This window comes from Oncorhynchus mykiss, chromosome 16 (assembly GCF_013265735.2).
Source record: "Oncorhynchus mykiss isolate Arlee chromosome 16, USDA_OmykA_1.1, whole genome shotgun sequence".
NCBI classification, from domain to species: domain Eukaryota; kingdom Metazoa; phylum Chordata; class Actinopteri; order Salmoniformes; family Salmonidae; genus Oncorhynchus; species Oncorhynchus mykiss.
Window position 1 is genome coordinate 54,607,877 of NC_048580.1, and position 12,704 is coordinate 54,620,580.

A 12,704-nucleotide genomic window follows, 5' to 3' on the forward strand; every position below is an offset into this window, starting at 1 on the left:
TTTGTTCCTAGCTTCCCTGAAAAGTCCATATCAATGTCTTGTTTGTGTACATGTTCATGTGTCATATATTTGGTCAGTGGTTGATCTGTGTCATGGGGTTGGGAAGGATGGAGGACAGTGTGGGGCCATAGGAGACAGAGAGGCAGAGAGGCCTAGCTGCAGGGCAGGAGAGGCCTAGCTGCAGGGCAGGAGAGGCCTGCTGTAGGAGGATTGGTCATGGAGGATCAGCTCGTCTTCAGCTCTCACACTGAAATATACTATGTATGTAATACTAATACTAATATACTATGTATGTAATATGCATATTACTGACTGGAATTCGTTAGGTTGGCCCACTCAGCCGTACCACCATACCAAACAGCATTAGTCACATGCACACAAATAGGAACACATTTGTATACACACACACACACACACACACACACACACACACACACACACACACACACTTGTACACTTGCTCACTCGCATGCTCACACACACATACGCACACATTTCGTATCCGATGATGACTTCCACTACTGCTTGTGGGTTTGCTGACAACTGTATAATTCGATGCGGGATGCACATTATCTGCCGTTGAGGCCAGTCTCCTTGCCAGACTACGCTCAGTCCTTTTTTCCGCGTCCAACTGCACTCTTTGATGGCAGAGGCCTGGCCAGGTGGAACAGTCCACATCAACATTCTGGAGGGAGGCAGGATTTATCCCACACTTCTTTAGTGATGTCTTCAGTTGGTTCTTCAGCTGCCTTTTCTGCCCAGCTGAAGAGCAATGGCCCAATTGTAGCTGTCCGTGCAGCATATTTTGTGGCAAGCAATCCTCTGGCATCCGGATAGCATGGCTGAGCCATAGTGGTGTGTGATGGACTCGTCAGTGCTCCTGCAGTTGGTTTTCTGTAGGATCTCTGAGTGTGGAACACGATTCTGGTCACTTTCAAAATGCACACCCCACCTCTGGATTATTTTACTTTATGAGTGTAGACCCATCTGCACTTCTGAGGGTACGGGGGAAAACAACTTCTTGGGCCGTGTGTGTTCTTCAGGGCATCATAAAAATGTCATATCTGTCCGCACAAGATTGTATTTCTTGTGCTTTGAAGATCCACCAGTAATTTTGTAGATGTCGTAGAGCACTCTGTGCCTCCCTCCACTGAACATGCCATTACTTTTGAGGGCTTCAGAAGTGGGGTTGTTGAGTGTGGATTTATGTACCTTGTCTGTGCTGTGGATGGTGGATATGTACCTTGTCTATGCTGTGGAGGGTGGATATGTACCTTGTCTATGCTGTGGAGGGTGGATATGTACCTTGTCTATGCTGTGGAGGGTGGATATGTACCTTGTCTATGCTGTGGAGGGTGGATATGTACCTTGTCTATGCTGTGGAGGGTGGATATGTACATTGTCTATGCTGTGGAGGGTGGATATGTACCTTGTCTATGCTGTGGAGGGTGGATATGTACATTGTCTATGCTGTGGAGGGTGGATATGTACCTTGTCTATGCTGTGGAGGGTGGATATGTACCTTGTCTATGCTGTGGAGGGTGGATATGTACCTTGTCTATGCTGTGGAGGGTGGATATGTACATTGTCTATGCTGTGGAGGGTGGATATGTACCTTGTCTATGCTGTGGAGGGTGGATATGTACCTTGTCTATGCTGTGGAGGGTGGATATGTACCTTGTCTATGCTGTGGAGGGTGGATATGTACCTTGTCTATGCTGTGGAGGGTGGATATGTACCTTGTCTATGCTGTGGAGGGTGGATATGTACCTTGTCTATGCTGTGGAGGGTGGATATGTACCTTGTCTATGCTGTGGAGGGTGGATATGTACCTTGTCTATGCTGTGGAGGGTGGATATGTACCTTGTCTATGCTGTGGAGGGTGGATATGTACATTGTCTATGCTGTGGAGGGTGGATATGTACCTTGTCTATGCTGTGGAGGGTGGATATGTACATTGTCTATGCTGTGGAGGGTGGATATGTACCTTGTCTATGCTGTGGAGGGTGGATATGTACATTGTCTATGCTGTGGAGGGTGGATATGTACCTTGTACCTGTCATGTCACATATTTAATAATGCAAATCAGCCCTATAATCAGTTTGACCCAAGTTTCTCACCTAATGCAACATGTATCCCTTCTCTTCTCCTTCCAGAGGACATCTTTATCCTCCATGATGGGAAGGAAAAGAAGAACCCTCTGATCTACGGACTCTTTACCACATCCAGGTGATTCAGCCTGTTTGTGTGTGTGTGTGTGTGTGTGTGTGTGTGAGAGAGATAGAGAGAGGGAGAGAGAGAGAGAGAGAGAGAGAGAGAGAGAGAGAGAGAGAGAGAGAGAGAGAGAGAGAGAGAGAGAGAGAGAGAGAGAGAGAGAGATACTGATATGCGTCAACAGTAACCTTGGGAAAATCCACTGCATTATTATTAACAGCAGACTGGTACATTTCCTCAATGAAAACAAGGTACTGAGCAAATGTCGAATTGGCTTTTTACCAAATTATCGTACAACAGACAATGTATTCACCCTGCACACCCTAATTGACAACCAAACAAACCCCCCCAAAAAAGGCAAAGTCTTCTCATGCTTTGTTGATTTCAAAAAAGCCTTCGACTCAATATGGCATGAGGGTCTGCTAGACAAATTGATGGAAAGTGGTGTTGGGGGTAAAACATACAACATTATAAAATCCATGTATACAAACAACAAGTGTTCGGTTAAAATTGGCAAAAACACACACACATTTCTTCACACAGGGCCGTGGGGTGAGACAGGGATGTAACTTAAGCCTCACCCTCTTCAACATATATATCAACGAACTGGCGTTGTAAATGACTATCGTAGCTGGAAACGGCAGATTTTTTAATGGAATATCTACATAGGTGTGCAGAGGTCCATTATCAGCAACCATCCCTCCTGTGTTCCAATGGCACATTGTGTTAGCTAATCCAAGTTTATCATTTTAAAAGGCTAATTGCTCATTAGAAAATAATTTAGTAATTATGTCAGCACAGCTGAAAAGTGTTGTTGATTAAAGAAGCAATAAAACTGACCTTCTTTAGACTAGTCTAGTATCTGGAGCATCAGCATTTGTGGGTTCGATTCCAAAATGGCTAGAAACAAAGAACTTTCTTCTGAAACTCGTCAGTCTATTCTTGTTCTGAGAAATGAAGGCTATTCCATGCGAGAAATTGCCAAGAAACTGAAGATCTTGTACAACGCTGTGTACTACTCCCTTCACAGAACACTGCAAACTGGCTATAACCAGAATAGAAAGAGGAGTGGGAGGCCCCGGTACACAACTGAGCAAGAGGACAAGGCCAGCATCCTGGAGTCACCTCCTCACTGTTGACGTTGAGACTGGTGTTCTGCGGGTACTATTTAATGAAGCTGCCAGTTGCGGACTTGTGAGGCGTCTGTTTCTCATACTAGACACTCTAATGTACTTGTCCTCATGCTCAGTTGTGCACCGGGGCCTCCCACTCCTCTTTCTATTCTGGTTAGGGCCAGTTTGCGCTGTTCTGTGAAGGAAGTAGTACACAGCGTTGTACGAGATCTTCAGTTTCTTGGCAATTTCTCGCATGGAATAGCCTTCCTTTTCAAAATGATTTTCTTTCTCAAACAGTTGACAGTTGATTGAAAGGTAATAATGACTGACACACTATCCCCTCTCTTCCCCACAGTGACGTTCTGAATGGTTCAGCGGTGTGTGTGTACCGCATGCAGGACGTGGTAAGGGCCTTCAAGGGAAACTTCTACCACAAGGAGGGACCACAGTACAAGTGGGCCGAGTTCACAGGAAAGGTCCCCTATCCAAGACCTGGCACAGTAAGTTCTCTACTAATGAGCTGTCATTCCCTGTCCATCATTACTCACCATATTCTGATTCGTCAAGTTAAAGTGGCAAGAAAAAGTACAGTTGAAGTCAGAGGTTTATATACACCTTAGACATATACTTTTAAACTCTGTTTTTAAACTCAGTAATCCAAGTAAAAATTCCCTGTCTTAGGTCAGTTATTTTTTATTTTAAGAATGTGAAATGTCAGAATAATAGTAGAGAGAATGATTTATTTCAGCTTTTATTTCTTTCATCACATTCCCAGTGGGTCAGAAGTTTGCATACACTCAATTAGTATTTGGTAGCATTGCCTTTAAATTGTTTAACATGGGTCAAACCTTGCGGGTAGCCTGCCACAAGCTTCCCACAATAAGTTGGGTGAATTTAGGCCCATTCCTCCTGACAGAGCTGGTGTAACTGAGTCAGGTTTGTAGGCCTCCTTGCCTGCACATGCTTTTTCAGTTCTGCCCACACATTTTCTATGGGATTGAGGTCAGGGCTTTGTGATGGCCACTCCAATACCTTGACATTGTTGTCCTTAAGCCATTTTGCCACAACTTTGGAAGTATGCTTGGGGTCAATGTCCATTTGGAAGACCCATTTGCGACCAAGCTTTAACTTCCTGACTGATGTCTTGAGATGTTGCTTCAATATATCCACATAATTTTCTTTCCTCATGATCCCAATCTATTTTGTGAAGTGCACCAATCCCTCCTGCAGCAAAGCACCCCCATAACATGATGCTGCCACCCCCGTGCTTCATGGTTGGGATGTGTTCTTCAGCTTGCAAGCCTCCCCCTTTTCCCTCCAAACATAACAATGGTCGTTATGGCCAAATATTTATATTTTTGTTTCATCAGCCCAGAGGACATTTCTCCAAAAAGTACAATCTTTGTCCCCATGTGCTGTTGCAAACCGTAGTCTGGCTTTTCATGGCGGTTTTGGAGCTGTGGCTTCTTCCTTGCTGAGCGGCCTTTCAGGTTATGTCGATATAGGACTCGTTTTACTGTGGATATAGATACCTTTGTACTGGTTTCCTCCAGCATCTTCACAAGGCCCTTTGCTGTTGTTCTGGGATTGATTTGCACTTTTTGCACCAAAGTACATTCATCTCTAGGAGACAGAACGTGTATCCTTCCTGAGCGGTATGACAGCTACATGGTCCCATGGTGTTTATACTTGCGTACTATTGTTTGTACAGATGAACGTGGTACCTTCAGGCGTTTGGAAATTGCTCCCAGGGATGAACCAGACTTCTGGAGGTCTACAGTTTGTTTTCTGAGGTCTTGGATGATTTCTTTTGATTTTCCCATGATGTCAAGCAAATAAGAACTGAGTTTGAATGTAGGCCTCGAAATATATCTACAGGTACACCGCCAATTGACTCAAATTATGTCAATCAGCCTATCAGAAGCTTCTAAAGCCATAACATCATTTTCTGGATTTTTACAAGCTGTTTAAAGGCACAAACAACTTAGTGTATGTACACTTCTGACCCACTGGAATTGTGATACAATGAATTATAAGTGAAATAATCTGTATGTAAACAATTGTTGGAAAAATTACTTGTGTCATGCACAAAGTAGATGTCCTAACCGACTTGCCAAAACTATAGTTTGTTAACAAGAAATGTGTGGAGTGGTTGAAAAACAAGTTTTAATGACTCCAACCTAAGTGGATGTAAACTTTCGACTTCAACTGTATGTGAACCCTTTGGATTTACCTGGATTTCTGCATACATTGGTCATCAATGTTGATCTGATCTTCATCTTAGTCACAACAATAGACAAACATTCTGTGCTTATACACACAAATTATTGTATTTTTCTTGTCTATATTGAATATACTGTATAATTTAAACATTCAGTGTAGGTTGGAAAAAGTATGTGAACCCCTAGTCTAATGACTTCTCCGAAACCTAATTGGAGTCAGGAGTCAGCTAACCTGGAGTCCAATCAATGAGACGAGATTGGAGATGTTGGTTAGAGCTGCCTTGCCATATAAAAAACACTCACAAAATTTGAGTTTGCTATTCACAAGAAGCATTGCCTGATGTGAACCATGCCTCAAACAAAAGAGATCTCAGAAGACCCAAGATTAAGAATTGTTGCCTTGCATAAAGCTGGAAAGGGTTAGAAAAGTATCTCTAAAAACCTTGATGTTCATCAGTCCCCAATAAGAAAAATTGTCTATAAATTGAGAAAGTTCAGCACTGTTGCTACTTTCCCTAAGAGTGGCCATCCTAAAAAGATGACTGCAAGAGCACAATGCAGAATGCACAATGAGGTTAAGAAGAATGCTAGAGTGTCAGCTAAAAAGACTTACAGAAATCTCTGGAACACGCTAACATCTCTGTTGACGAGTCTACGATACGTAAAACAGTAAACAAGAATGTTGTTCATGGGAGGACACCACGAAAGAAGCCACTGCTGTCCAAAAAGAATCCATTGCTGCAAGTCTGAAGTTTGGATGTTCCACAGCGTTACTGGCAAAATATTCTGTGGACAGATGAAACTACAGTTGAGTTGTTGGAAGGAACACAACACCATGTGTGGAGGAAAAAAGGCACAGCACATCAACAACTGTAAAGTATGGTGGAAGGAGCATCATGGTTTGGGGCTGTTTGCTGCCTCATTGCCTTGACAGCTTGCTATCATCGACGGATAAATGAATTCTCAAGTTTATCAAGACATTTTTCAGGATAATATTAGGCTCTCTGTCCGCCAATTGAAGCTCAACAGAAATTGGGTGATGCAACAGGACAATGACCCAAAACACAGAAGTAAATCAACAACAGATTGGCTTCAACAGAAGAAAATATGCCTTCTGGAGTGGCCCAGTCCTGACCTCAAACCGATTGAGATGCTGTGGCATGACCTCAAGAGAGTAGTTCATACCAGACATTCCAAGAATATTACTGAACTGAAACAGTTTTGTAAAGAGAAATGGTCCAAAATTCCTCCTGAACATTGTGCAGGTCTGATCTGCAACTACAGAAAATGTTTGGTTGAGGTTATTGCTGCTAAAGGAGGGTCAACCAGTTATTAAATCTAAGGTTTCACTTTTTCCACCCTGTAAATGTTTACACGGTGTGTTCAATAAAGACATGAAAGCGTGTTATTGTTTTTGTGTTAGTTTAAGCAGACTGTGTTTGTCTATTTGTTTTAACCTAGATGAAGATCAGATCAAATTTTATGACCAATTTATTCAGAAATCCAGGTATTTCCAAAGGGTTCACATACTTTTTCTTGCCACTGTCTACTGAATGTAGCTGGGAATGAGGCTCTCTACCAGTCAAAATTAAGGAATACAAGCACTATCTTTGACCCAACTCAAGCTCAACAAATATTCTAGTCCAAAGGCACAACTTTTTACAACTCTTTTTTTTACAACTTTAACCATGTTTTGCCCAACTCTTTCCATTTCATTGAATGCTTGATGCCAATGCAGCTCTCCCTATCTCTCTCCCTCTCCCTTCAGTGTCCCAGCAGTACATACGGTAGCTACAGCTCCACCCGGGAGTACCCTGATGACGTCATCTTCTTCAGCCGTACCCACCCTCTGCTGCAGGAAGCAGTGCTGCCGCAGGGAGGGCGCCCTCTGTTGGTCAGGGTGGGAGTGCACTACAAATTCAGCCGACTGCTCGTGGACCGAGTAGAGGCAGTGGACGGACAGTATGACGTCCTGTTCATTGGCACAGGTGTGGGGATAGGTTTTGTGTATGTGTGCGTGCACGTGAGTGTGTGTTTGAGTACAGTACAAGCAGGAGTGTCCTCTGTGTTGCAGACTCAGGCCAGGTGCTGAAGTCTATCCCCCTCCCTAAAGAACACGGTGTCACCCAGGAGGTCACCCTGGAGCAGCTGCAGGTCTTCCAGGTACAAGTTTGTTGTATCCTTTCTTTGACAAATCTGTAGTTTTAGATCATTTTTTGACATATCTGTAGTTTCTTCTGTTGTCTGGTTTACCCTAACACCTTTTCCCCTCTCCCGCCACAGCACAAGTCACCTGTGACTACCATGACACTGTCCAAGAAAAAGGTAAGAATGATGCACATATATACCCTCCCCCCCAAACACACACAAAGCTCCCCATCTTATATCTCCAAGAAGAGCTTAATCATGGGTTGCTATGGTAACCACAGAGCGATGAGGAATCCCACTGGGCACAGACGCCAATCCAACGTCTATTCCATGTTAGTCCAAAGTAATTTAATTGAAATGACATGGAAACAACTTTGATTTAACCAGTTTTTGCCTAGTGGGCTGGTGCACATTGAGATGATGAATCTACATAAACACACGTAAACATGCTCTGTAGCAGTCAGTCTCAGTCGTGTGTGAATTTGGAAAGTGTGAATCATCGAAAGCATAATTCCTGAAATAACTGACGGTTGTGGCATTTGCTCTCTCAGCCATTTTATAATGATGTGTTTTTCTTCTATATTTTCTTTTTTCTTTTTGTGTGTTTGTGGGTGTGTGTGTGTGTGTGTGTGTGTGTGTGTGTGTGTGTGTTTGTGTGTGTGTGTGTGTGTGTGTGTGTGTGTGTGTGTGTGTGTGTGTGTGTGTGACTACAGCAGTGGCTGTTTGTGGGTTCTGCGGAGGGTGTGGCCCAGTTGGCTATGTTCCAGTGTGAGCTGTACGGCCAGTCCTGCACTGAATGCTGTCTGGCCAGAGATCCCTACTGCACCTGGGACGGACACGCCTGCAGCACCTTCATGCCCATTGCACGCAGGTGGACACGCTTAGCTCACACGCAACCCAGACTTATAATCCAACACTTACTGTATATCTAGCTAGCACTTCACACAGTTACAGTATAGAACTACAGTATAAACTAAACATGAATAAACATGCTGTTAAAATAGAGAGGAAAATAAAGTTGTAAGTTTAAGTCTATGACATGCCAGCTCACTCTCATATACTCAGTACCCACTCGTCCAATACATGTCTATGTAGCTATAGGCCTGCCCTACTCATAAATGCTCACATTTAGTGCATACTTTTATCTAACATTATGTCTTTTTTGGTTTCCTCACATCGAAGGAGGAACGCTCGCCAGGTTGGTGATGAGGAGGACCCTCTGACACAGTGTGTCAGACAGGGAGGTGAGCAGAGACTGTCAGAAGCCGCAACCCCACAGACATACAGTACCAGTCAAAAAGTTTGGACACACCTTCTCATTCAAGGGTTTTTCTTTATTTGCACTATTACCTACAGTGTAGAATAATAGGGAAGTCATCAAAACTATGAAATAACACATATGGAATCATGTAGTAACCAAAAAAAGTGTTAAATAAATCCAAATATATTTAATATTTGAGATTCTTCAAAGTAGCCACCCTTTTCCTTTATGACAGGCATTCTCTCAACCAGCTTCAAGAGGAATGCTTTATCAACCGTCTTGAAGGAGTTCCTATATATGCTGAGCACAGCGGTCCAACTCATCCCGAATCATCTCAATTGGTTTGAGGTTGGGTGATTGTGAAGGCCAGGACATCTGATGCAGCACTCCAACACTCTCCTTCTTGGTCAAATAGCCCTTACACAGCCTGTAAAGTGTGTTTTGGGTCATTGTCCTGTTGAAAAACTAATGATAGTCCCACTAAGTGCAAACTAGATGGGATGGTGTATCATTGCAGAATGCTGTGGTAGCCATACTGCTTAAGTGTGCCTTGAATTCTAAACAAATCACTGACAGTGTCAACGGCAAAGCACCCCCACACTATCACAACTCCATGCTTCACGGTGGGAACCACACATGCGGGGATCATCCGTTCACCTACACTCTACTCTGCATCTCACAAAGACACGGCGGTTGGAACCAAAAATCTCAAATTTGGAGTCATCAGACTAAAGGACAGATTTTCACCGGTCTCATGTCCATTGCTCATGTTTCTTGGCTCAAGCAAGTCTCTTCTTATTATTAAGAAGTAACTCTGGGTCTTCTTTTCCTGTGGAGGTCCTCATGAGAGCCAGTTTCATCATAGCACTTGATGGTTTTTGCAACTGCACTTGAAGAAACTTTTAAAGTTCTTGAAATGTTCCGCATTGACTGACTTTCATGTCTTAAAGGAATGATGGATTATCGTTTCTCTTTGCTTATTTCAGCTGTTCTTGCCATAGTATGGACTTGGTCTTTTACCAAATAGGGTTATCTTCTGTATACCACCCCTACCTTGTCACAACATTACTGATGGGCTGTAATGCATTAAGGAGGAAAGAAATTCCACAAATGAACTTTTAACAAGGCACACCTGTTAATTTAAATGCATTCCAGGTGATTACCTCATGAAGCTGGTTGAGAGAATGCCAAGAGTGTGCAAAGCAGTCATCAAAGCAAAGGGTGGCTACTTCTATGAATCTCAAATATAACATTTACTTTGATTTGTTTAACACTTTTTTCAGTTTCTTCATGATTCCATGTGTGTTATTTCATAGTTTTGATGTCTTCACTATTGTTCTACAATGTAGAAAATAGTAAAAATGAAGAAAAACCCTTGAATGAGTAGGTGTTCAAACTTTTGACTGGTAATGCATACTAGCTTGGGTTTCTATATAGAGCAGACCTTGTGACAATTTTCTCTGTCTCTGTTCAGCTGGTCTACAGGTGAAAGCAGAGCAGAGGATGATGATGGTTGCCGAGGGTAACAGCACCTATCTGGAGTGCATGCCCAAATCCAGACATGCAGCCGTCACCTGGTACATACAGGCAGGAGAGAACAGCCCTGAGCTGCATCAGGTACATACTGACACACAGGCAGTTACAAACACACACACACACACACACGCACACACACACACACACACACACACACACACACACGCTGGCCTACACACTCACACTTCTCTCTGTGTTGCAGTTGCAGTCAGGAAAGCAGCTGGTGGTGATTGAGAGAGGTGTTCTGATCCGTCAGGCCGAGACGGGTCATTCTGGCGTGTACCACTGTCAACTGGAGGAGCATGGCTTCCGTTGGACTGCCGTCACCATCCGTCTGAGTGTGTGGAGCCCCTCCCGTGCCCTCTCCTGGTCCCCTAACAACCCCAACCCAAGCCCAGATGCCTTCCAGCCTTGGTACCAGGACGTCATGGCCCTCATCCATCCCAGCAGCCTGGAGAAGCACTGTCAGAGGCTAGGCTTCCGACAACGCCGGAACCGCAACCGCGACCAGGATCAGACCAAGGACACCAACCGGAAGACAGGGGACGGCCCCAGGGGCGAGAGGCACAAACATGGAGGCCGGGGTGGAGGTGGAGGAGGAGGCGGGAGGAAGAGCAGGAGCAAACCCCAGCAGAGGTCTCCACGAAGTGCTTAGATGCTCTACTGCCTAGAACATGCTTTCTTCTGACTTACACCCTCAAACACTGTCTCACTTTCTCAAAGACACACACACACACTTACAAAAACACATATTCATGTAGATTGGGGACATAGGAGGTTCAGTGTGGGCTGGACTCAGAAATGTGAATGTGGTTGCGTAGCGTGTTGTATGAAGGATGCACAGCATGTCCAAGAGACTGGTGAGGAATATATTAAGGCATGAAGAGGACCTGGAAGAATGTGGTGTCTCAGAAGACACACTATGTGAACTTGTCTGAGGAACTGACTGGGTCTGATGTACAGAGGAGGTGAAGCTAGCTGGGATCTGTCCCAACGAAAGACAGAGAGGGAGTCAAAAGGACTCAAGCACGTGAGAGAGACTTATGTGTCTCTGAGGCACAACATTTGTGATTTGTCTTTGATGTTTAATGTAAAAAAAAATCTTATTTAACTATGTGTCGTATTTATTTATGTTTTGAATAAAAAGGTTTGTTTCAGTAGTTGTATAAGGTCAGTTTGATTTAGTAAATGCTCTGTGGTGTTCATCAGGCTTTCAACTCAAGCTTGACTCCACATAACTGGCATCATTGATGCTGGGTGTGTTTGACATTAGTGCATCAGAGGAATTAAAAGGGGGAAATCTGAGTCAAACTTGCAAGACTGCCAAAATGAAATGCAGCAAAGCTAAAGCACTTCTAATGCTGTAGGAAAATAAACTTTAGTTTTATGTTCTGGAGCAGCTGCATAAAAGCAGAGAGAGACAGAGACATTTTTAATGTTGTCAGACTTCTTTACTGAGCAATGTCCTTGTGGCGCGTGTGTGTGTTCTCTCTGTGTGTGTGTGTGTGTGTGTGTGTGTGTGTGTGTGTGTGTGTGTGTGTGTGTGTGTGTGTGTGTGTGTACTTTATTCACTACCTTAAAGTATGATGGAAAGTATTTTATAATGAAACATGTAATGTTGATGCTTTCCTCAAAGACCTTGTTCAGATCCTTCCCTGATTCATTATGCGCTCATGTATTTAATTGTGTAGCGTATATTTATATCTCTGTGCCAATATTTGTTTCATGTGATTTTCCAAATTGACTTTAAAATGAAATCAAATGTTTTCAATTGATCTCTCCCAAGTTAAGGAGACACCCAATGTAAATATACAATTCTGCCAGTATGTTTTCATACGTTTCCTTTTTGTGCTATAGGAAGCCTGTCAATCAACAAAAGGAGACATACACGCACACATGCAGTGCATTCGGAAAGTATTCAAACACCTTGACTTTTTCCACATTTTGTTATGATACAGCCTTACTCAAAAATGGATAAACAACTTTTTACAGATCAACAATCTACACACAATACCCCATAATGACAAAGCAAAAACAGGTTTTTAGATTTCTTTGCTAATTTATTAAAAATTAAAAACAGAAGTACCTTATTTACATAAGTACATAAGACCCGTTGCTATGAGACTCGAAATTGAGCTTAGGTACATCCTGTTTCCATTGATCATCCTTGAGATGTTTCTACAACTTGATTGGAGTCCACCTGTAGTA

At 43.2% G+C, this 12,704-nt stretch overlaps 1 protein-coding gene across 2 annotated transcripts in view; it reads left to right on the plus strand.

Moving 5' to 3' along the window:
* Window positions 1–12,330, plus strand: part of LOC110491106 (semaphorin-3ab) — a 36,598-nt gene extending 24,268 nt beyond the window's left edge. Inside the window, exons 9-17 of one of the 2 annotated variants that reach the window (XM_036947311.1) lie at window positions 2,157–2,229; window positions 3,685–3,829; window positions 7,320–7,539; window positions 7,626–7,714; window positions 7,835–7,876; window positions 8,413–8,570; window positions 8,882–8,943; window positions 10,435–10,577; window positions 10,699–12,330. In XM_036947311.1, coding sequence (XP_036803206.1) covers window positions 2,157–2,229; window positions 3,685–3,829; window positions 7,320–7,539; window positions 7,626–7,714; window positions 7,835–7,876; window positions 8,413–8,570; window positions 8,882–8,943; window positions 10,435–10,577; window positions 10,699–11,151 — 1,385 coding nt within the window. In that variant the 3' untranslated portion in view covers window positions 11,152–12,330. The remainder of the gene's footprint in view (window positions 1–2,156; window positions 2,230–3,684; window positions 3,830–7,319; window positions 7,540–7,625; window positions 7,715–7,834; window positions 7,877–8,412; window positions 8,571–8,881; window positions 8,944–10,434; window positions 10,578–10,698) is intronic. The other variant, XM_036947312.1, reaches the window with a different exon arrangement.
* Window positions 12,331–12,704: the final 374 nt, after the last annotated feature.